This window comes from Bombina bombina, chromosome 6 (assembly GCF_027579735.1).
Source record: "Bombina bombina isolate aBomBom1 chromosome 6, aBomBom1.pri, whole genome shotgun sequence".
Taxonomy (NCBI): Eukaryota; Metazoa; Chordata; class Amphibia; order Anura; family Bombinatoridae; genus Bombina; species Bombina bombina.
Window position 1 is genome coordinate 1,031,521,494 of NC_069504.1, and position 25,515 is coordinate 1,031,547,008.

General features: G+C 40.1%; 1 protein-coding gene across 1 annotated transcript in view; it reads right to left on the reverse strand.

The window, feature by feature from the left end:
• POLR3B (RNA polymerase III subunit B) overlaps positions 1 to 25,515 on the reverse strand; it is a 791,018-nt gene that overhangs the window by 728,669 nt on the left and 36,834 nt on the right. The window contains exon 5 of the mRNA XM_053719663.1: positions 11,407 to 11,482. Within this exon, the coding sequence (XP_053575638.1) occupies positions 11,407 to 11,482 (76 nt within the window). The remainder of the gene's footprint in view (positions 1 to 11,406; positions 11,483 to 25,515) is intronic.

Below are 25,515 nucleotides of genomic sequence, written 5' to 3' on the forward strand. Positions count from 1 at the left end.
TCTGCAGTTGATCCCAGAGTTCTCTGGGCAAAATATATTTTATCGGGATGTATAAGGAATATTGTAGAATAAGATTGTATTTGGTTTTTGCTTTCTTCCAGGTAGTTATTGTGGTGTTTGTAGTGTAGGGTCTATATGATTCTTGTTTGGATTGTGCTTTCTCAGGATCCCAAATAATGGTATCCGTTTCCCCCCAACCACCCAGCGTTGTTTCTAGAGTAGGCCAGATAATTTCTTTATTTCTTTTTAGTAATAGACTATCTTGTGCTAATCTGGCGGCGTGGTAATATTCCATTAAATTGGGGACCCCAATACCTCCCAGAGTCCTGTGTCTAGTCAGGATAGATTTAGCAATCCTGTTCGTTTTGTCTCCTCTTATATAGATTAGTATCTCTTTTTGCAATGAGTCTATATCTGTTTTGACAATTTGGATAGGGAGTGTTCTAAAGAGATACAAGATCCTTGGCAAGATAGTCATCTTAACTGCGGCCACTCTGCCTAGCCATGAAAATCTATAGGTTTTCCACTTTGATAAATCTTTTTTAATTTGTTTGAACAATGGGATATAATTTACTTTGTATAGATGTGAAGGGCAGGAAGGAAGGTGAACTCCAAGGTATTTTAATGAATGTTTCATCCATTTAAAGTTGAAATTAGTTTCTAATAGCGTCTGAATCATTTGTGGTAGTGCAATGGGTAGGGCTTCACATTTTTCTGTGTTTATTTTGAATCCCGATATGGTAGAGAAGGTTGCTAGTGTTTGGTAAAGGTTGGGTAATGATACTAAGGGGTTAGTCACAGTCAATAAAATATCGTCCGCAAACAAAGCCAATTTATGTTCCACTTTAGCTAACTTAACTCCCGAGATGTCTACTTGAGAGCGGATTTTGGCGGCCAGAGGTTCAATGCAAAGGGCGAAAAGTAATGGAGACAAAGGGCAACCTTGTCTAGTCCCATTACGAATTGGGAAGGGTTGTGATTTGTATCCTGCAGATGAAACCTGAGCTCCCGGCATGGAATAGATAACTTTTAATGCCTTAATGAATGCCCCCTCAAACCCCATTTTATGCATCACTACAAACATATAATTCCAGTCAATTCTATCAAACGCCTTCTCCGCGTCTAATGATAAGAGCAGAGAAGGCGTCTGTGTTTCATTTAAGGTCTGAATTAAGTTGGTGACTTTGCGGATATTGTCTGGAGCTTCCCTACCTTTGACAAAGCCCACCTGATCTGGGTGGACTAGGTGTGGTATAATATGTTTTAATCTGTTTGCCAATATCTTTGTAAATATTTTAAGATCTTGGTTAATCAGGGATATTGGGCGATAATTTTGGCATTTCTTGTGATCTCTCCCTGGTTTGGGAATTACAACTATTTTTGCTGCCAGGAGCTCAGGTGGGATGGCCCCCCCTTCCATGAGATGATTACATAGTTTGACAAGGTGTGGAATCAGTGTTATTTTGAACAATTTATAATAGTCGCCTGGGAAGCCATCTGGGCCCGCCGCTTTTCCCGGTTTGAGATCTTTGATAGCCCCTAGTACTTCTACTGTGGATATGGGGGAATTCAGGGATTCTAACTGTTCCTTAGATATAGTCTGTAATAGGTCGTGGTTGAAGAAGGATGAGGTAAGTTTTTCAGTGTCTTTGTTGTGTAGGACTTTTTCCCCATCATATAGGGCACCGTAATATGTTGCGAAGGTGTCTACAATTTCTTGTGGGTGTGAGGTTACTGTGTTATGAGGTGTTTCAATCGCGGAGATTACTGAGGCTCTACAGCGTTCTCGGATTTTATGTGCCATGAATCTGTCAGGCTTATTAGCAAATATAAAATATTGTGATTGTTGGCGTTGTATTGTTCTGGTGGCTTGCGAATGAAGCAGTGTAGCTAATGCTGTTTTTTTTAGGTGGAGAGCATTTGCATTGGCTTTTGTCTTATTGAACTTATGTCGTTTTTCCAATTCCTCAATTTCTGAGTAGAACTGTTCTAGTTGTTGTCTATATTTTCTAATCTGCTGCGCTTTTTCCTTAATAAGTATCCCCCTTAGGACTGCTTTATGAGCCGCCCACGTGATCCCTGGATTAGTTGCAGTATCTATATTTATATGCCAGTATTCAGTTAGTAATCTCAGTACTTTGTCATGTGTTTGGGGGTCTCTAATATATGATTTGTCAAAGGTCCAAGTTTTACTTCTGTTTGGGTCACACAAACCCTCTACCTGAAGAGTGAGGATCGAGTGGTCTGACCATACGCAAGTGTGTATCTGGGAGTTGTGTAATAAAGGTTGTAATATCTGACTTACATAAATGTAATCTAATCTGATGTAGGATTTATGTGCAGCGGAGTAAAATGTAGTGTCGTTGGTCGAGCCATATAGTGTTGTCCAAGTTTCTATGAGGGAATGAGGTAGTAGGTGTTCCTGGATTGATTTGACAATGCGATTATGTCTGTTTTGTTTGTTGGTTAGGGGTCTGGATTCGGTCGGGTTAATAGGTCTCATGGTGATGTTAAAATCTCCTGCTATAAATATTTTGGTGTGGGACCATTGTGTTAGTAAGTTTGAAATTTGTTGGAAGAAGCTGTGCTGATTCTCATTTGGAGCATAAACATTGCATAGGGTAATTTCGGTATCTGAAATTCTACCTTTCACTATTATGTACCTCCCTTCAGTATCTGCGATAGTGTCTTCCTGTTTGAAATTGAGTGAAGAATGAATGAGGATGGATGTGCCCCGCTTTTTAGATGTGGTGGTTGAGTGAAAATGGGTATTAAAATTTTTTGCCCAATACTTTGGGATATTATCTTTAAGTAGATGGGTCTCCTGGAGAAATAGAATGTTGGCATGTAAAGAGGTGTACTGTGTCATCGCCATCCGTCTTTTTATATTAGTATTTAGTCCCCTAACATTATGGGATATTAGTTTTATTTTGGGGATCATGTCAGTGTGTTTGTTTTGGGTTGGTGTAGTGAGATTTTTATTACCTGAGGATCTTCGGGTTGTAAACCTGACATTACCGGTTGTAGTCGATCTGAAATGTAATTGATAGGAAGTGTTGTGTCGTCACTGGGGATGGGAGGGAAGCTAGGAAAGAAAAACAATGTTAATAACATAGCAAACAGTGCTGTGGAATCCTCAACAGAAGGGTTCCTAGGAGTAAAACTATTATGCATTCTAAGAGTAAACATAAACTAGTATGATACTAATTTGTCCTGGGGGAAATTAAATTTCCATAACAACTGATAACTTTTCTAGTGGTGAAACTTAACAGGAGTCTCTGAGTGACAAGTGGGAAAGGTCCAAAGATTTGTAGTTGCAGATGCTTTCAAGGTGAACGAAGGCTATCTCTGGATATTTTTCTCTCAGTCCATCTTTCCGACTCTCAGGCTCCTAAAGTAGTATAGTTTGAGTTCCTGTATCCATGCCACAAACAGGATACCATCTAGGAGATTTTCCCCCTTGTTTCCTTTATTTTTTGTTTTTTATAATTGATATTCTGCCATTTTAGAGAATCTGGGTGTTTGTCTTGGCCTTTGTTTTTCTCTTGATTTGGTGTTGTGCTTGGGATACTGGGTGTCTCCAGTGATAGGATGTTGCAGATCTCAGGAATATCCTCAGGGTCTTTTAGTGTGACTGTTTTGGAGTCTTTAATAATGTGTAGGGCAAACGGGAACCCCCATCTATATGGTATCTGGTGTTTTCTGAGCATTGTGGTAAGAGGGCGTAGGGATCCCCTTCTTTGCAGTGTTCTGACACTGAGGTCTTGGTAAAATTGTATGATGTTGCCCTGGTGTTTATAAGTTGGGTTTTTCCTTGCGGCTTGTAGGATTTTTTCTTTGTCTGGGAAGAAAGTTAGTTTAATTATTATGTCTCTTGGGGGCAGGCCTGGTTTGGGTTTGGCTTTTAGTGCCCTGTGTGCTCTTTCTAAGTGGAAAACATAGTCAGCTGGGGAATTTGTGATTTGGGTGAAGAGTTGGGCAAGATAGCGTGGGAGTTCTGTGGGGCCCACCTCCTCAGGAACTCCTTTAAGTCGAATGTTATTCCTCCTACTCCTGTTCTCCAGATCTTCCATTTTATCCTGGAATTCCTCCAATAATTGTTGTTGTGAGGACATGGTTTGGGACATTACGTCCATTTGTTCCACCATGGAGTCTTTTTGATCTTCTAGTGTTTCAATTCTATTGCCCATCTCTTGTAGGTCAGATTTGATTTCGGATAGGCTGCTGGTCACAGATGAGTGAATAGTGTCAATTTTCTCCCATAGCCTGTCAAAATTCTCTGCAATGTCCTGTTTAGATACTAAATTTCTGAGGTCAGCTTTTGTCAAAGGACTTTTGTCTTGTGGTGATTGTTGATGGTCAGCGTCCAGCTCCTCCTCTGCTTCTGTGTCTGTCAAGTGTTTAGCTGTCTGAGATGGTTTGAAGAATGTGGACACAGCTGTTGTTTTGGTTGTTTTGTCTCCCTTTGTGAGTCTTTTAGTGGACATCTTGACGTATCACAGATATAGCCAAGAGAGTGGTATTGTTTACTGCTAGGGATGAATCTGCTATCTTCTGGAGTAGCTGTTTTTTGTCAGATCAAAAGCCTTGCAGTGTATGTACTTGTATTTTGATTGTGGAAACCCAGATTCAGTTTTAATTGTTTGTCTCGAGGAGGCAGATCATTTAGGATAACAAGAGGTAAGTTTATCAATCTTTAAAACATGGTATGACTCATATCAGTGTTATGTTTATTATTTTAGATCTCCTTCGGTTCCCCCATTAGAAATTTTCCTTTCTTAGGATGTAGTTTACATTTTATTCCTCTTGTTCTCCTATGTTATATTATCCCAGGAGTATATCAGGAGGTAGTTTAAGTGTAGTCGGACTCTGGGGAGTGCTGAGAAGTATGTGTTTCAGCGCCCGATGTGTCTGCTGTAGGTTACTTTTCTCAGTTGTAGTGTGACTTCAAGGTTAGTTATAGAATATTATGAATTAGTGATCTCCCTCTCCTCAGGGTATTTATCCTCACAGGATGATCTCGGGAAAAGGTTCAAGGGGTATGACCTGCCACCACTTTGGGCTGGCAGGAAAGGGGGGAGGAGAGGAAGGTGACAGGAGGTCCTCCTATAGTACTGCCGCTATGCTATAGCTGATTGTTGGGGGGAGCTTTTAAGTGTCCACTTAATGATAGGAGCAGACGTTAGAATGTGGATAAGGAGTGGATAAGGTGTTTCTAATGTGCTTGTAGAACGTTACTTTGAGGACTCTTTTGTAGTGGCAGTTGAATGTATGCCTCTGTCTTGTGGTTAGAGTGTTAAGGTGTATAAAGTCACTGCAGAGGTTAGAGAGTAAGGATTTGGGGATTCCCCCTTCACTAGCCGGAACCTATATTGTAATATATCCCGGTTATCAACTGGGGTCCAGATCACCTGTGCTACGCAAATATCAGCCTGCAGTGCAGTAGGGTAGTCTGTCTATATTATATAACACACTGTTGTTTGGGAATCAGTTAGATTGTGGATCACCTGCAGCGTTTGTTTTCTTTTTTCAGTATAGGTCAAACCGCCACAGCAGCACACAGAGACTTTCCCTCTCCCAACTCTAATTATTAATCTCTTTTGTTTGTCAGATAGTACGATGTTACTTTATAGGAGTTTGTTCAAGAATTGATTGCTGCTGTTATTCAAAGGCAATATAGTATGATGCAGTGATCAGATTGGTCTTAAGGTTATCGTTGCGATCAGATCCTGTGTTATAATTTGTACCTTGCGGTTATAATGTTCCCACACTCTTGCTCTTACTCAGTGTCAGCAGGATATTTATATTATGTGTGTACCGGGAGTTTCTCAGTCTCTAAGAGAGCAGCTGAGCTGTGTGTTTTTACTTTCTATGTCTCTTGTTGGAGCCAGCTCTCTCCGTCTCTTCCGGGTATGCTACTGTGACGTCACAGAGCAATGGCGCTGTTTCGCGCTCTTTTGCCCCGTCTCGCCAGCAGTGACCACTGTTAGGGTATTTATCCCTCAGTGATCTTCCGACTCACCGGTACTTTCAGGCGGTCCCCTCTTCTGTAGTCGGCAGGAGTCGGACTGTCTGCTTGAACTCCGGGTTCCGCTGCTGCAGATGAGCGGTTACTGTTTCGTCTGTGCTAGTTCTCCAAATAAGTAAAACAGAGTATATAGTCCCCAATCCTTTAGTGCCACCGAAGACCCAGTGTCTCAGTTTAGATAGCCAGCATCAGTAAATCAACTATAGTCCACTTTTTAATGTAAAATTATCAAAAGTATGCAGGAGCTCATTCACTCCACGTCTGTACTCCTCTCAGGCTAGCTCCGCCTCCGAAAGAAATTAATTTATCAGGTAAGTTCTTACATAAATTAGGTTTTCCTTCATGTAATTGGCAAGAGTCCATGAGCTAGTGCCGTATGGGATAGAAATACCCAAGCTGTGGAAGACCACAAAAGAGTTACTAGAGGGGGAGGGATAAAATAAAAACAGCTATTTCCGCTGAAAAAAAATTAAATCCACACAAAAAAATTAGGACACAAGGAAGGAACAACAATTTCCCTACTAATGTTGTTAGAATTCACAACCTTAGGAAGAAATTTAAACTAAGTCCGCAAAACAGTCTTATCCTGATGGAAAATCAGAAAAGGAGACTCACAAGAGAGCAAACAATTCAGAAACTCTTTTAGCTGAAGAAATAGCCAAAAGGAACAACACTTTCCAAGAAAGTAGTTTAATATCCAAAGAACGCATAGGCTCAAAAGGAGGAGCCTGCAAAGCCTTCAAAACCAAATTAAGACTCCAAGGAGGAGAGATTGATTTAATAACAGGCTTGATATGAACCAAAGCCTGAACAAAACAGTGAATATCAGGAAGCTTAAAAATTGTTCTATGAAATAAAACAGAAAGAGCAGAGATTTGTCCCTTCAAAGTACTTGCAGACAAATCTTTATCCAAACCATCCTGAAGAAACTGTAAAATTCTAGGAATTCGAAAAGAATGCCAAGAGAATTTATAAGAAGAACACCATCAAATATAGGTTCTCCAAACCCAATAATAAATCTTCCTTGAAATAGACTTGAGTCTGTAGCATAGTATTAATCACTGAGTCAGAGAAACCTCTATGACTAAGAACTAAGCGTTCAATTTCCATACCTTCAAATTTAGCGATTTGAAATCCTGATGGAAAAACAGCCCTTGAGACAGAAGGTCTGGTTTTACAGGAAGCGGCCAAAGTTGGCAACTTGACATCCGGACAAGATCCGCAAATCAAAATCTGTGAGGCCATGCTGGTGCTATCAGAAACACATGCAATTGTTCCATTATGATCTTAGAGATCACCCTTGGAAGAAGAACTAGGGGCGGAAAGATGTAAGCAGGTTGGTATGGCCAAGGAACTGCTAACGCATCTACCATCTCCGCCTAAGGATCCCTGGAAGGATACCTTTGGAAGTTTCTTGTTTAGATGGGGCGCTATGAAAGCTATTTCTGAAAGACCCCAAATCTGTACAATCTGACAAAATAGATCTGGATTGAGAGACCACTCCCCTGGGTGTAAAGTCTGACAGCTGAGATAATCCACTTCCCAATAGTTTACACCCGGAATATGTATTGCAGAAATTAGACAGGAGTTGAATTCTGCCCAACAAAGTATTTGAGATACTTCTTTCATCGCTAAAGGACTGCAAGTCCCACCCTGATGATTGACATATGCCACAGTTGTGATATTGTCTGTCTGAAAACGAATGAGCGATTCTCTTTAGTAGAGGCCAAGCATGAAGAGCCCTGAAAATAGCACGGAGTTCTAAAATTTTGATTGGTAACCTCGCCTCTTGAGGATTCCAAATCCTTGTGCTGTCAGACCCGTAAACAGCTCCCCAAACTGTTAGACTTGCATCTGTTGAAATCACAGTCCAGGAAGGACGAACAAAGGAGGTCCCTTGAACAATAAGGTAATGGTTAAACCACCAAGTCAGAGAGAGTTGATTGTTGGGATTTAAGCATATCAATTGTGATATCCGAGTATAATCCCTGCACCATTGATTCAGCATGCAAAGCTGAAGAGGTCTCATATGGAACCGAGCAAAGGGGATTGCGTCCAAAGCTGCAGTCATGAGACCTAAAACTTCCATCCACATAGCAACTGAAGGGAATGATCAAGACTGAAGGTTTCGACAGGCAGAAACCAAATTTAATTTGTCTCTTGTCTGTTAAAGACAGAGTCATGGACACTGAATCTATCTGGAAACCTAAAAAGGTGACCCTTGTCTGAGGAATTAAACTCTTTGGTAAATTGATCCTCCAACCATGTTTTTGAAGAAACACCACAAGTTGATTTGTGTGAGATTCTGCTAAATGAAAAGGATTGAGCCAGTACCAAGAGATCGTCCAAATAAGGTAACACCGCAATACCCTGCTCTCTGATTACAGATAAAAGGGCACCTAGAACCTTGGAAAAGATTCTTGGCGCGGTCGCTAGGCCAAATGGAAGAGCAACAAATTGGTAATGCTTGTCTAGAAAAGAGAATCTCAGAAACCAATAGTGGTCTGGATGAATCGGAATGTGAAGATATGCATCCTGTAAGTCTATTGAGGACATGTAATGACCCTGCTGAACAAAAGGCAGAATAGTCCTTATAGTCACCATCTTGAAAGTTGGGACCCTTACAAAGTGATTCAAAAATTTCAGATCCAGAACTGGTCTGAATAAATTTTCCTTCTTCGGGACAATGAATAGATTTAAATAAAAACCCAAACCCTGTTCCAGAAGTAGAACTGGTACAATTACCCCTGAAAGCTCCATATCTAAAACACACTTCAAAAAGGCCTGAGCTTTCACAGGATTTGTTGGAATGTGAGAGAGAAAAAAACCTTCTCACAGGAGGTCTTATTCTGAAACCTATTCGATACCCTTGAGAGACAATATTCTGAATCCAATGATTCTGAATGGAACCTGCCCAAACGTCTTGAAATAATTTCAATCTGCCCCCCATCAGTAGAACTGGATTGAGGGCTGCACCTTCATGCAGTTTTGGGGGCTGGCTTTGGTTTCTTAAAAGGCTTGGATTTATTCCAATTTAAAGGTGGCTTCCAATTGGAGCCAGAGTCTTTAGGGGAAGGAGTGGTTTTCTGTTCCCTATTCTGATAAAAGGAACGAAACCGATTAGAAGCTCTAGCTTAACACTTAGATTTTTTTATCCTGGGGCAAAAAAACTCCCTTCCCCCCAGTAATAGTGGAAATAATAGAATCCAACTGAGAACCAAACAAATTATTACCTTGGAATGATAGAGATAGTAACCTAGATTTAGATACCATGTAAGCATTCCATGACTTGAGCCATAAAGTTCTTCTAGCTAAAATAGCCAAAGACATATTTTTAACATAAATCTTAATGATATCAAAAATAGCATCACAGAGAAAATGATTAGCATATTGAAGCAAACGGACAATGCTAGACAAATCAGAATCTTTTTCCCGCTGTGATAAGCTATCCAAACAAAAAGTTGATGCAGCCTCAACATCAGCCATAGAAATAGCAGGTCTGAGAATAAAGCCAGAATGTAAATAAGCTTTCTTAAGATAAGATTCATTTTTCCTATATAAAGGATCCTTAAAGAAAGTACTATCTTCCATATGAATAGTAGTACGCTTGACAAGAGTAGAAATAGCCCCATCAACCTTAGGGACTTTTTCCCAAAACTCTAAATTAGCCACTGGCAAAGGATACAACCTTTTAAACCTAGAAAGAACAAAAGTACCACCAGGCTTAGACCATTCCTTAGCAATCAAATCAGAAATAGCATCAGGAACAGGAAAAACCTCAGAAGTAATCACGTTTAAATTCCGTTTATGAACAGAATTTAAACATTTACTGGATGTGTTATCAAGAGGACCAGACTCCTTAATATCCAAATTAATCAATACGTCTTTCAACAAAGAACGAATATACTCAATCTTAAAAAGATAAGTTGATTTGTCAATGTCTGAAGCAGGATCTTCTGAGTCAGAGGGATCCTCATCAGAAGTGGATATATCAGTATGTTGTCGGTCATTACAAAATTCATCAGTATCATGAGAAGTTTTAAAAAGACCTTTTACGTTTATTAGAAGGCGGAATAGCAGACTTAGCCTTCTGTATCGCATCAGCAATATAATTTTTTCATATCAACAGGGATATCATGTACATTAGATGTTAAAGGAACAACAGATACTGTACTAGTACTAATAGAAACATTTTCTGGATGCAAAAGCTTATGACAACTGTTACATACTACAGCCGGATATATAATCTCAGCTAGCTTACAACAGATACACTTAGATTTGGTAGAACTGTGTTCAGGCAGCAGGGTTCCTACAGCAGCTTCTGAGACTGGATCAGATTGTGACATCCTGTAAAATGTAAAAGAAAAAAATAACATTTTAACAACAAAATATCTTATTTCCTCATATAGCAGTTTCAGAAATGAGAAAAAATGCAAATGCTAAAATAGGCAAAAAAGCAAATAGCATAGCCCTCTGAGCATAAAGGTGGCAAGGAGCATATAGGAAGTGGAGAAAAAAAAAAAAAGTTTGACGCACAACGCAAAAAGAAGTATAACATTTTTTTTGGCGCCAACCAATATCCGGAAATGACAACTTGCGTCATAACAGACGCAACTTCGCGCCAAACAACCTGGTGTCATCTAAGACGCAGGAAATAACAGCATTTTGCGCCCTCGCGAGCCTAAATTTCCCCGCAAATTTTTAAAGAAACAAGTCAAATTGGTGAAACTGCTAGACTGCAAAGGAAAATATATACATAGACCTGACTCATGGCAAACGTAAGTAAACACATATTTAGAACTTTATATAAATACATAAAGCGCCAACCATAGCTGAGAGTGTCTTAAATAATGATACATACTTACTGAAAGACACCCATCCACATATAGCATACTTACCGAAAGACACCCATCCACATATAGCAGATGTAATGGTATAAGAGTATATCGTCGATCTGAAAAGGGAGGTAGGAGATGAATCCCTATGACCGATAACAGAGAACCCTTGAAAAGATTTCCGGCGAGAAAAAAATTAAAAATCAATAGGCGATACTCTCTTCACATCCCTCTGACAAACCCTGTACTTTGAGAGGAATTGGGCTTCAGAATGCTTAGAAGCGCTCATCATAGAAGAAAAACAAAAAGAATCAAGCACAAACTTACTTCACCACCTCCATAGGAGGCAAAGTTTGTAAAACTGAATTGTGGGTGTGGTGAGGGGTGTATTTATAGGCATTTTGAGGGTTGGGAAACTTTGCCCCTCTTGGTAGGATTGTATATCCCATACGTCACTAGCTCATGGACTCTTGCCAATTACATGAAAGAAATTATATAATTAAGTAATAATACTTATGTTTCCCCAATAATCTGCTTATTTACCTCATGAGGAGATACTGGACGTGTGACATTAAAACTCTCTTCAACATCTGGAACTCCAACGTAAATATTAAGATACCTGAAAATAAAGGTTTGAAATAATGATATAATGATCTCGGTGTATGTCCCTTGCACCAACTACCATGCTATTCTATAGTCTATTCACTTAAGAGAAATATGTTTTTTAGTATGATTATAAATCTTCATATATAATAATAATTTTGCAATGAAAACTGCAGCTTTATTTCGTCAAATTAGTATATTGTTTTAGGTTTATTCTTTTCACAAATTTCCCTGCCCCCCAGAACAAAAGAACCCTTGCTAACCAATCACAAACTAATATTCACATATAGCACAAACTTGTATTCCCTTAAAGGGACAGTCTAGGCCAAAATAAACTGTCATGATTCAGATAGAGCATGTAATTTTAAACAATTTTCCAATTTACTTTTATCACCAATTTTGCTTTGTTCTTTTGGTATTCTTAGTTGAAAGCTTAACCTAGGAGGTTCATATGCTAATTTCTTAGACCTTGAAGGCCACCTGTTTTTAGATTGCATTTTAACAGTTTTTCACCACTAGAGGGTGTTAGTTCATGTATTTCATATAGATAACACTGTGCTTGTGTACGTGAAGTTATCTGGGAGCAGGCGCTGATTGGCTATACTGCAAGTCTGTCAAAAGAACTGAAAAAAGGGGCAGTTTGCAGAGGCTTAGATACAAGATAATCACAGAGGTTAAAAGTATATTTTTATAACTGTGTTGGTTATGTAAAACTGGGGAATGGGTAATAAAGGGATTATCTATCTTTTAAAACAATAAAAATTCTGGTGTAGACTGTCCCTTTAAGGAGGTTTAGCACTGATTTAACTTGGTTACTATTGCAAAGAATGATTTGCCTTTCACGATTGTTGATGCAAAACAGATAATCAACCTTTTAAAAAAAACCATAGAAGCTTAGGGAGGGAGGAAAAAGTAAACAAAAGCTTGAATAAATTGCCTTAAAGTTTTAACGGGATACTGAACCCAAATTTTTCTTTCATGATTCAGAAAGAGCATGCAATTTTAAGCAACTTTCTTTGGTTGATCACCTGGGTAGGGCTTGCTGATTGGCGGCTACATTTAATACTAATAGTATAGCTACCCTAAGAATTATCCCTAACCTATTTCATATTTTGCACAATAACCAACATAGGGCCAGATTACAAGTGGAGTGCAAAATATTGCTTTTGCAAGGGCGATATTTACATTCCACTTAGTAATACCAGCGCACGCAAATGTGCATTGGTATTACAAGTAAGGTGCCATGCGAACACTCTTCCATAGGCTCTAATGGGATCCTCATTCTCATGTCATCAGACACGGCATGAGAACCTATGGCAGCGAAGGGGGTAAGTCGCACAGCAATGGGCAGCAAATATAAATATTTATGTATATCAATATATAAATATATTTGTGTGTTAATATGTGTATATAAACATATATTAAAAGAGACATAAAACAAGTTGGGATAGAGACAAAATATAATATGTACTTAAATTACTTTACCTGCAAATTTATACTGCAGTGCCTCGCAATTAACCCTTTCTTTTTAGCTTCTGAATTGTAAAGTTCTAACTCCCCCCACACATTTCTTTCTATGGCTGTATCTATATCTATTGTTGTTTTGGTAGAATACAAAAGTGCAAAGGGATTATCTGCTGGAACATGCCTAGAAACTGTAAACTCAGTTGAAATACAATGCCTGTGTCTAAACACTGATAAGGGGGGTGGGGATGGCTGTTCCAGGCATCTTAGCTATGTAATTCATTTTGCTTATTTTTGTACATTTTAAAATACTTGCTAACAATTTTTAAACAATTTTTTCATGCAAACTATTTTTTTTTATTATTAATTAGCCCTGCACATATCTCAATCTGTTTGATGTCATTTTAATATGCTTATATACATAACATAATTTATGCTTACCTGATAAATTCCTTTCTTCTGTTGTGTGATCAGTCCACGGGTCATCATTACTTCTGGGATATTATCTGCTCCCCTACAGGAAGTGCAAGAGGATTCACCCAGCAGAGTTGCTATATAGCTCCTCCCCTCTACGTCACCTCCAGTCATTCGACCAAAGACCAACGAGAAAGGAGAAGCCAAGGGTGTAGTGGTGACTGGATTATAATTTAAAAAATATTTACCTGCCTTAAAAAACCGGGCGGGCCGTGGACTGATCACACAACAGAAGAAAGGAATTTATCAGGTAAGCATAAATTATGTTTTCTTCTGTTATGTGTGATCAGTCCACGGGTCATCATTACTTCTGGGATACCAATACCAAAGCAAAAGTACACGGATGACGGGAGGGATAGGCAGGCTCATTATACAGAAGGAACCACTGCCTGAAGAACCTTTCTCCCAAAAATAGCCTCCGAAGAAGCAAAAGTGTCAAATTTGTAAAATTTGGAAAAAGTATGAAGCGAAGACCAAGTTGCAGCCTTGCAAATCTGTTCAACAGAGGCCTCATTCTTAAAGGCCCAAGTGGAAGCCACAGCTCTAGTGGAATGAGCTGTAATTCTTTCAGGAGGCTGCTGTCCAGCAGTCTCATAGGCTAAACGTATTATGCTACGAAGCCAAAAAGAGAGAGAGGTAGCAGAAGCTTTTTGACCTCTCCTCTGTCCAGAATAAACGACAAACAGGGAAGAAGTTTGGCGAAAATCTTTAGTTGCCTGCAAGTAGAACTTGAGGGCACGAACTACATCCAGATTGTGTAGAAGACGTTCCTTCTTTGAAGAAGGATTTGGACACAAGGATGGAACAACAATCTCTTGATTGATATTCCTGTTAGAAACAACCTTAGGTAAGAACCCAGGTTTAGTACGCAGAACTACCTTGTCTGAGTGAAAGATCAGATAAGGAGAATCACAATGTAGGGCTGATAACTCAGAGACTCTTCGAGCCGAGGAAATAGCCATTAAAAATAGAACTTTCCAAGATAACAATTTTATATCAATGGAATGAAGGGGTTCAAACGGAACACCCTGTAAAACGTTAAGAACTAAGTTTAAACTCCATGGCGGAGCAACAGTTTTAAACACAGGCTTGATCCTAGCTAAAGCCTGACAAAAGGCCTGGATGTCTGAATTTTCTGACAGATGCCTGTGTAACAAGATGGACAGAGCTGAGATCTGTCCCTTTAATGAGCTAGCCGATAAACCCTTTTCTAAACCTTCTTGTAGAAAAGACAATATCCTAGGAATCCTAACCTTACTCCAGGAGTAATCTTTGGATTCACACCAGTATAGGTATTTACGCCATATTTTATGGTAAATCTTTCTGGTAACAGGCTTCCTAGCCTGTATCAGGGTATCAATAACCGACTCAGAAAAACCACGTTTTGATAAAATCAAGCGTTCAATTTCCAAGCAGTCAGCTTCAGAGAAGTTAGATTTTGATGTTTGAATGGACCCTGTATCAGAAGGTCCTGTCTTAGAGGTAGAGACCAAGGCGGACAGGATGACATGTCCACTAGATCTGCATACCAAGTCCTGCGTGGCCATGCAGGTGCTATTAGAATCACTGATGCTCTCTCCTGTTTGATTTTGGCAATCAATCGAGGAAGCAGCGGGAAGGGTGGAAACACATAAGCCATCCTGAAGTTCCAAGGTTCTGTCAAAGCATCTATCAGAACCGCTCCCGGATCCCTGGATCTGGATCCGTAGCGAGGAAGTTTGGCGTTCTGGCGAGACGCCATGAGATCTATATCTGGTTTGCCCCAACGTCGAAGTATTTGGGCAAAGACCTCCGGATGAAGTTCCCACTCCCCCGGATGAAAAGTCTGGCGACTCAAGAAATCCGCCTCCCAGTTCTCTACTCCCGGGATGTGGATTGCTGACAGGTGGCAAGAGTGAGACTCTGCCCAGCGAAATATCTTTGATACTTCCATCATTGCTAGGGAGCTTCTTGTCCCTCCCTGATGGTTGATGTAAGCTACAGTCGTGATGTTGTCCGACTGAAACCTGATGAACCCCCGAGTTTTTAACTGGGGCCAAGCTAGAAGGGCATTGAGAACTGCTCTCAATTCCAGAATGTTTATTGGCAGGAGACTTTCCTCCTGACTCCATTGTCCCTGAGCCTTCAGAGAATTCCAGACAGCGCCCCAACCTAGTAGGCTGGCGTCTGTTGTTACAATTGTCCAGTCCGGCCTGCTGAATGGCATCCCCCTGGACAGATGTGGCCGAGAAAGCCACCATAGAAGAGAGTTTCTGGTCTCTTGATCCAGATTCAGAGTGGGGGACAAATCTGAGTAATCCCCATTCCACTGACTCAGCATGCACAATTGCAGCGGTCTGAGATGTAGGCGTGCAAAGGGTACTATGTCCATTGCTGCTACCATTAAGCCGATCACCTCCATGCATTGAGCTACTGACGGGAGTTGAATGGAATGAAGGACACGGCATGCATTTAGAAGCTTTGTTAATCTGTCTTCTGTCAGATAAATCTTCATTTCTACAGAATCTATAAGAGTCCCCAAGAATGGAACTCTTGTGAGAGGAAAGAGAGAACTCTTCTTTTCGTTCACTTTCCATCCATGCGACCTTAGAAATGCCAGAACTAACTCTGTATGAGACTTGGCAGTTTGAAAGCCTGAAGCTTGTATCAGAATGTCGTCTAGGTACGGAGCTACCGAAATTCCTCGCGGTCTTAGTACCGCCAGAAGGGCACCCAGAACCTTTGTGAAGATTCTTGGAGCCGTAGCCAATCCGAATGGAAGGGCTACAAACTGGTAATGCCTGTTTAAGAAGGCAAACCTTAGATACCGGTAATGATCTTTGTGAATCGGTATGTGAAGGTAAGCATCCTTTAAATCCACTGTGGTCATGTACTGACCCTCTTGGATCATGGGTAAGATTGTCCGAATAGTTTCCATTTTGAACGATGGAACTCTTAGGAATTTGTTTAGGATCTTTAAATCCAAGATTGGCCTGAAAGTTCCCTCTTTTTTGGGAACCACAAACAGGTTTGAGTAAAACCCTTGTCCTTGTTCCGACCGCGGAACCGGATGGATCACTCCCATTAATAATAGATCTTGTACACAGCGTAGAAACGCGTCTTTCTTTATTTGGTTTGTTGACAACCTTGACAGATGAAATCTCCCTCTTGGGGGAGAGAATTTGAAGTCTAGAAGGTATCCCTGAGATATGATCTCTAGCGCCCAGGGATCCTGGACATCTCTTGCCCAAGCCTGGGCGAAGAGAGAGAGTCTGCCCCCCACTAGATCCGGTCCCGGATCGGGGGCCCTCGGTTCATGCTGTCTTAGGGGCAGCAGCAGGTTTCCTGGCCTGCTTGCCCTTATTCCAGGACTGGTTAGGTTTCCAGCCTTGTCTGTAACGAGCAACAGCTCCTTCCTGTTTTGGTGCAGTGGAAGTTGATGCTGTTCCTGTTTTGAAATTCCGAAAGGGACGAAAATTAGACTGTCTAGCCTTAGCTTTGGCTTTGTCTTGAGGTAGAGCGTGGCCCTTACCTCCTGTAATGTCAGCAATAATTTCTTTCAAACCGGGCCCAAATAAAGTTTGCCCCTTGAAAGGTATATTAAGTAATTTGGACTTAGAAGTTACATCAGCCGACCAGGATTTTAGCCACAGCGCCCTACGTGCCTGAATGGCGAATCCTGAATTCTTAGCCGTAAGTTTGGTTAAATGTACTACGGCCTCCGAAATGAATGAATTAGCTAGTTTAAGGACTCTAAGCCTGTCCGTAATGTCGTCCAGCGTAGCTGAACTAAGGTTCTCTTCCAGAGACTCAATCCAAAATGCTGCCGCAGCCGTAATCGGCGCGATGCATGCAAGGGGTTGCAATATAAAACCTTGTTGAACAAACATTTTCTTAAGGTAACCCTCTAATTTTTTATCCATAGGATCTGAAAAAGCACAGCTATCCTCCACCGGGATAGTGGTACGCTTAGCTAAAGTAGAAACTGCTCCCTCCACCTTAGGGACCGTTTGCCATAAGTCCCGTGTGGTGGCGTCTATTGGAAACATCTTTCTAAATATTGGAGGGGGTGAGAACGGCACACCGGGTCTATCCCACTCCTTAGTAACAATTTCAGTTAATCTCTTAGGTATAGGAAAAACGTCAGTACTCGCCGGTACCGCAAAGTATTTATCCAACCTACACATTTTCTCTGGTATTGCAACAGTGTTACAATCGTTAAGAGCTGCTAAGACCTCCCCTAGTAATACACGGAGGTTTTCCAATTTAAATTTAAAATTTGAAATATCTGAATCCAATCTGCTTGGATCAGAACCGTCACCTACAGAATGAAGCTCTCCGTCCTCATGCTCTGCAAGCTGTGACGCAGTATCAGACCTGGCCCTAGAATTATCAGCGCACTCTGTTCTCACCCCAGAGTGATCACGCTTGCCTCTTAGTTCTGGTAATTTAGCCAAAACTTCAGTCATAACAGTAGCCATATCTTGTAATGTTATCTGTAATGGCTGCCCAGATGTACTAGGCGCCATAATATCACGCACCTCCCGGGCGGGAGATGCAGGTACTGACACGTGAGGCGAGTTAGTCGGCATAACTCTCCCCTCGCTGTTTGGTGAAATTTGTTCAATTTGTACAGATTGGCTTTTATTTAAAGTAGCATCAATACAGTTAGTACATAAATTTCTATTGGGCTCCACCTTGGCATTGGAACAAATGACACAGGTATCTTCCTCTGAATCAGACATGTTTAACACACTAGCAATAAACATGCAACTCGGTTACAATTTTATTTAACAAAAACGTACTGTGCCTCAAGAAGCACTAAACGATTAAATGACAGTTGAAATAATGAACTGAAAAACAGTTATAGCATCACTCTTTACAAACAACACAACTTTTTAGCAAAGGTTTGTTCCCATTAGTAAAATAACACTAATTAAATTTTAAACATAAAAATTACAGAGCAACGTTTTAAATCACAGTCACTATATAAGTCTCACAGCTCTGCTGAGAGAATCTACCTCCCTTCAAAGAAGTTTGAAGACCCCTGAGTTCTGTTAGAGATGAACCGGATCATGCAGGAAATACAAGAGTAACTGACTGGAAATTTTTGATGCGTAGCAAAGAGCGCCAAAAACGGCCCCTCCCTCTCACACACAGCAGTGAGAGAGAAACGAAACTGTCATAATTAAAACAAGCAAAATGCCAAGTGGAAAAATAATGCCCAAATATTTATTCACTCAGTACCTCATTAATGCAAACGATTCTACATTCCAGCAAAAACGTTTAACATGAAAAATACCTAATAAAAGGTTTAATGTACTTTTACAGAGTAATTCCGGTGAAATACCATCCCCAGAATACTAAAGTGTAGAGCATACATACATGTTCATTATAACGGTATGGCAGGATTTTTTCATCAATTCCATTCAGAAAATAAAAACTGCTACATACCTCAATGCAGATTCAACTGCCCGCTGTCCCCTAATCTGAAGTTTTTACCTCCCTCAGATGGCCGAGAAACAGCAATATGATCTTAACTACTCCGGTTAAAATCATAAGAAAAACTCTGGTAGATTCTTCTTCAAACTCTGCCAGAGAGGTAATAACACGCTCCGGTGCTATTGTAAAATAACAAACTTTTGATTGAAGTTCTAAAAACTAAGTATAATCACCATAGTCCTCTCACACCTCCTATCTAGTCTTTGGGTGCAAGAGAATGACTGGAGGTGACGTAGAGGGGAGGAGCTATATAGCAACTCTGCTGGGTGAATCCTCTTGCACTTCCTGTAGGGGAGCAGATAATATCCCAGAAGTAATGATGACCCGTGGACTGATCACACATAACAGAAGAAATATATTTACGGGGAACACACAGTTCCCCATAGACCGCAATGTAAAGGCACTTTTCAGTGCCTTTTTTTTCCCTCTAACACCTGCCAAATGTAACCCCTAAAAACTGCTTTGTGCAGTTATTTTTTTTATTTAAAAAAATTCTACTTTTAGTTAGGGAGTGAGGGGAAAACAATAGCTTAGGGATTAGAGTATAGCACATGTAAACAAACAACAAAGTTGCACGAGCACCTTGGTTAAAGGTAAAATTCAAATTCTTTATTAGTAAATATACAGGGTGTCCTCGCCCAGAGGGTAAAATACAGTGTTGTATCAAATGATACAACCATTTATATTTACTAATAAAGCATTTGAATTTTACCTTTAACCAAGGAGCTCCTGCAACTTTTTTCTTTGTTTATTTGAATTATTACTGGCCAGCAGTGAGCACTTTTAAAGGGTACAGCTGCGGGGGAGGGGCTGCACTATACGGATGACGGATCCTTAAAATGTATGGGAAAGTGAGGATGCTATAAAGCACTGAAACAAAGAAGTGAAACGGTCGATAAAGACAGGATCCAGCATTTCAGGCACTCGTGCAAGAAGTGAGCATACCTGCAAGAGGTCTACTCTGCACTGAGAGAGTGAATAGAGGATGCGGAAGGGTCATCTTTAAGAATACAAGCATACAACCTTGAATGGTGAGTCCCTTTGTATCTCTTTGTAACATTTCTAAATGAGTGTTAACAATATCCCTATTATATATAACGAAGGTAGGGCAGGGGACTCGCCCTGAGTTTATACTGGACATTATATCAGATATCTGGCTCCTTTGGGGACCACTTGGAGATTAAATTGTGCATACACCCTACACCTTCCCTAACTGTTTTTTATAGTACACGTAGGTATACATATGCAGTAAAACACCCTGCAAGGTTTTTCCCATTTTTAGGAGAGTTAGCTGCAAAATAGGTAATGCATGTCAATTGCAGATTTTATCTACACCTAATGCTTTATGTAAATAGCCTATATTAATTTTGGTGTAAATGTCCCTTTAAACACAAAGTTTCCAAGGGACACAAGAATGTCATTTTAAGAATGTAACTGCTCATTTGTCCTCCAATGGGAAAAACACGTTCACTGCAGACCCAGGTGTGAGAATTAGCTTTCCTAAAACCGGGTAGTTAGACACTGGAAGATATATGATCAGGGCTTAGCTACTTGTTTGGAGTCGTTCCTGTGATTACCAGGGATTACTGGTGTGTAGGTCACATTTGCAAAACTTCACTGTCATCAGTAAGTTATGTATTCTCAAGAGTTGTTAGTGCATTTATAATCATTTGCCATAGCATTTAGTGGGTATCTTCTAAGCAGGAATTATACACAAGTCTTGAGACTTCAGAAATTAATAATATATTCTCTAAGTTTTGAAATTAGACTGCTCCCTTGATAGAAGCACTAAGTTTTATTTCTGCATCTTGCAATACCATAATTTCAGCGTCTTGCTGTATTCCAAAATGTTCTTTATTCTACGTTTATATGCCCTCCAGCAATCCTTAAAGGGACATTCAACACCTTTTTGTGGCAAAAAAAATTAATAATTGTACTTTGTTTCACATTCCCTAGACAGACAAAAACAGCAAAATATATAACCTAGGTTTTCAAAATGGTGCAAACTGCTAAACTAGATATTTCCATGTTACAGAATTTGCTCTGTGTAAACAAGAAATGTTTAAAAAGGGACACTGAAAACTAAATACTTTTTATGCACCTCCTATTTATAGGTGCAGCCATTTTGGAATTTAGGATTCACTGCAGGTATCTGAAGAAGAATTGCTGCACATGTTTGAACATCAGCACTGGAATGCAGTGAAAGCTAAATTTCAACATGGCCGCACCCATGACTAGAAGGAACATCAATACTACGCTAATAAAAGGTATTTAGTGTTTCATGTCCTTTTAAGGTCTGCAGTCTTATGCAGTATTATTTATTTAATATCTGCAATAATGTACAAAGACCACTAGATGTCACTGTTTACTAATCTTCATCAAATAGTAATAGCAAGGCAGACAGTTTAAAACTGCCAACATCTTGTTTGTAAAGAGACATAGAATCCCAAATTTCATCTTCATGATTCAGATTTTTTCAAACCACAATCAAATTTATAACCCAATTTGCTTAGTGCTCTGCGTATCCTTTTTTTTAAAAAAAAAACATACCTAGGTAGGCTCACAAGCTGAAAGCTAGCTGCTGATTAGTCTTAATAAGAAAATACAGACATTCACCTCAGCTGTACCACTGCTATGCAAACAGGTAGCCTATGGAAGATAGTAATATCACTTTATTTTACCTACCCTGTTATTTTCTGATGTGTGTATTGCTATATATATTGTTTTGATAATTTTAAATGCATATTTTGTCACCATTATGTTAAGTTAGTTTAACCAGTTAAGGCCCATATATCTTTTTTTGTACTTTGTTTAATGGTTTATTCCCCTGCATGAATACCTCTGTCTTATCTCTGTAATTTTCAGCTTTCCCTGTGTTTGCTTAAATGACCCTAGCTCAAATGTCCATAGACATAGTACCTCCATATTCCATTAAACTTTTGCAGGCCAATCTGACGCTAATATATCTCTCTCCTTCAGCCTAATTTTAAATGCATAATCTACCCCAGTCTTAATAAGAAAATACCGACATTCAACTCAGCTGTACCACTGTTATGCAAACAGGTAGCCTATGGAAGATACATAACCCTGGTCCAGCAACAAATTCCATTCCTAGCCTTCCAGCTAAAAAAGGCCTCGCCTTTGTGCACTGTAATATTCGCAGCTTACTACCAAAAATTGATGCACTGCAAGCTTGGTGTTCACATTACAAGCCCAAAATCATTGTGATCTCTGAATTGTGGCTAACCGCAAAAAATACCCGACTCTGCCATTGCAATACATGGGTATTCATGCCATAGAAATGATAGAACAAAGAGAGGAGGAGGCATTGTAATTTATGTTGACAATTCCACAAAGTACACCCACTTACAAAAATCTAGCTCTCCTGACACCTTTGATTTCCTTTCTGGCAAAATTGAAATCCCGTGCAGTAAATCAATCATTGTTGCAGGAATCTACCGCCCACCTAGCTCCCCTGTGCATTCAATTTCTGACATAGCACATCTCCTTAGTGAAACCATAGCTCACAACCCAAAAAGTGAAATTTTGGTTTTTGGAGATTTTAATATTGATTGGCTGAATCCAAAAAATAATAGTTGTCGCTCTCTGTTTAAATCTTTGCAGCCAACGCAATTAATCTCCTCCCCAACTCGCATAAACATCAAAAGTCATAATCACACCCTGCTCGACTGGATTCTCTCCACTTCTTCCGACTGAATCCAGGAGGCAGGTGTTCTCCCTAACAATTTCAGTGACCACTGCCTAGTGTACTGCGTGCTCAAAATAAAGGCAACTAAATCCTCTCCCAAGGTTAAAATCACCAGATCCTTCAAAAAATTTAATCTTCAATCTTTTCTAATTGACATCCAGAACCTACCCTGGCACAGATTAAACCTAATCCCAGATCTAGACTCTGCAGTTGAATTCTTTTAGTCTGAACTCCTACAAGTTTGGAATTTACATGCCCCGCTGCGTAAGGTGAGAGTAAAAGGAGCACACCTGAATTGGATCACAGCTGACCTCATTCAAATGTACCAGTTTCGGGATTCATTGTGGTCAAAATTCAAACATGGCTCTATGAACGATCACTGTGTATATAGAAAATGGCGAAATATATGCTCTAAACAAACAAAATTGGCCAAGGCCCAATATTTCTGTGAAAATCTGAACAATAACATATTAAACCCTAGAAAGTTTTGGAAACTCACTGTGGACAACCATACCATGCAACTCCCCTTAGAAGTAGCAAATGCCTTTAATAGTTACTTTGTCGGATGCTCCACCACCCTGATTGACAAACTAATAAATGACACGCATCCTGAAACTACAAATGTGGATCAGGCCCTACTAAATCATCAAAGACCCAATATAGAAAAGTTCAATTTTAGACCTGTACCCATCAATGTTGTTAAGAAACACCTTAATAATCTAAAAATGAAAAACCAGTCTGGACCGGATCAAATCCCAGCAATGCTGTTGAAGCTCAGTGCGCCGGCAATTGCTAAACCGGTCACAACCCTAATTAACGAATCCTTGGTGTCTGGATACATACCCAAACTTTGGAAAACTGCAAGAGCAGTGCCTATTCATGAAAGTGGGGACTTAACCTTGGTTTCTAATTATCGCCCTAGATCTTTGCTCTCAGTATTGTCAAAAATCTTAAAAAAATGCGTCCATACGCAATTATGTGAGTATTACCAACAATCTAACTATCTGACCCCTGATCAATCAGATTTTTGCCCGAATCACTCCACTACAACTGCCCTCCTAAAAGTTTGCAACGACATCCAAACTGGCATGGAACAAGGAGACCTAACTGGAGCAATTTTCCTTGATTTTGCAAAGGCCTTTGACACAGTAGACCATGACATACTACTGCTCAAACTAAAAAAACTCTGGTATTGCTGATCGTCCGTTAACCTGGTTTCGATCATATGTATCGGATCGTTCACAATATGTCTCCATTTCTGACAGTGACTCCCTCCCTCTCCCAGTCACGTGTGGTGTACCCCAAGGTTCCATTCTCGGCCCCCTACTATTCACATTATTTATAAATGATCTGCCTAATGTCTGCAAATCCTCAACTGTACACATGTACGCAGATGACACAGTAATCTATGCAAACAATTCCAATCTGTCACAGCTTGAAGCAGTGCTCCAAGACCAGTTCACAGAGGTAGAAAAGTGGATTTAAAAAAAAAAAAAATCTTCCTAAACACTGACAAAACTGTCACAAATATCTTTGGAACGGGACCTAAACTACACAAATTACAAAATTCCCATCTTCGCATCAAAACAAAAATCAAATTGCACGCTGACCGCAGTCCACTCTTAAATACTTGGGTATGTTGTTAGACCCCAATCTATCTTTTGGCCTCCACATAGAAAAACTTGCATTTAAACTTTATCCAAAACTAGGTGCCCTGTACAGAAACAAATCTTGCCTCAGCCCTACAGTAAAGGAAAAGATTGTACAGCAAATGCTGATGCCTATCATGGATTATGGGGACATAGTATAAGCACCTGCTCCGCAAACTCACCTTAATAATCTGATTGCGTTATACAACTCGTTCTGCTGCTTTGTGCTACAATGTAACTACAGGACCCACCATTGTTACATGCTAAAAGAACTAAACTGGCTGTCGCTGGAATCCAGACGCACCCTCCATCTTTCCTGCCTTGTGTTTAAGAGCCTTTTCTGGGAAGCTCCCACCCTACCTGAGCAGAATGCTCTCCCCGGCTATTCCCACCTCCTATAACCTCCGATCCAATACCATCACATTATTTAGTCTGACTCAATACAAAAAGAAAGCAGCTCGATCCTCCTTTTCCTACAGAGCACCACAATTATGGAATGACCTCCCGCACACTTTAAAAACTTCCCCAAGCCTAAAATCCTTTAAGAGATCCCTCTATACATATCTCAAAACAGAATGTGCCTGTCATGGTTGATTAAATATTTCCTACCAGTTCCATGTTAAATGTTTGCATCCATTGTGTATTATTATTGTTTTTGTATTTTATTGTACACTATTGTATCAATGCAATGTTTTGTGGTCCCAGGACATACTTGAAAACGAAAGAAATCTCAATGTATCCTTCCTGGTAAAATATTTTATAAATAAATAATAATTAGTAGCTGCACATATATGCCTCTTCATTGGCTTACATTATTTTGGGACTTTGAATTAAAGGCTTTGTCAGTTTGCCGACTTCACATTTAGGGGTTGATTTATCAAAGGCTTCGCAAGCCTTTCAACCACCTACGACTACAGGTTCTCACAAGAGAACCTGTACTCTGTATTTAACAAGCAGCGGTCATCAGACCGCTGCTTTCCTAACCTTTCACAACCGCTAGGGTGGCAAATTTCAATCTCCCCGGTCTCGTCCGACCGGGGAGATTGACAGCTCCTACACGCGTGCAGGGTGTGGGATTGCATGCGACCGCAAAATAGCACTCGTGTGCAATGCTGAATTCATTCCACCAGAGACGAGCTGCAGCGGACAGGGGTGCATATATACGCCCCTGTCTGCCGCAGCTTGATAAATCGACCCCTTAGATGTAAATACGATGACCTACCCCAATCAGCGTAAACAGGCAAGAAATTCTATTTTGGAAATCAAACTCAG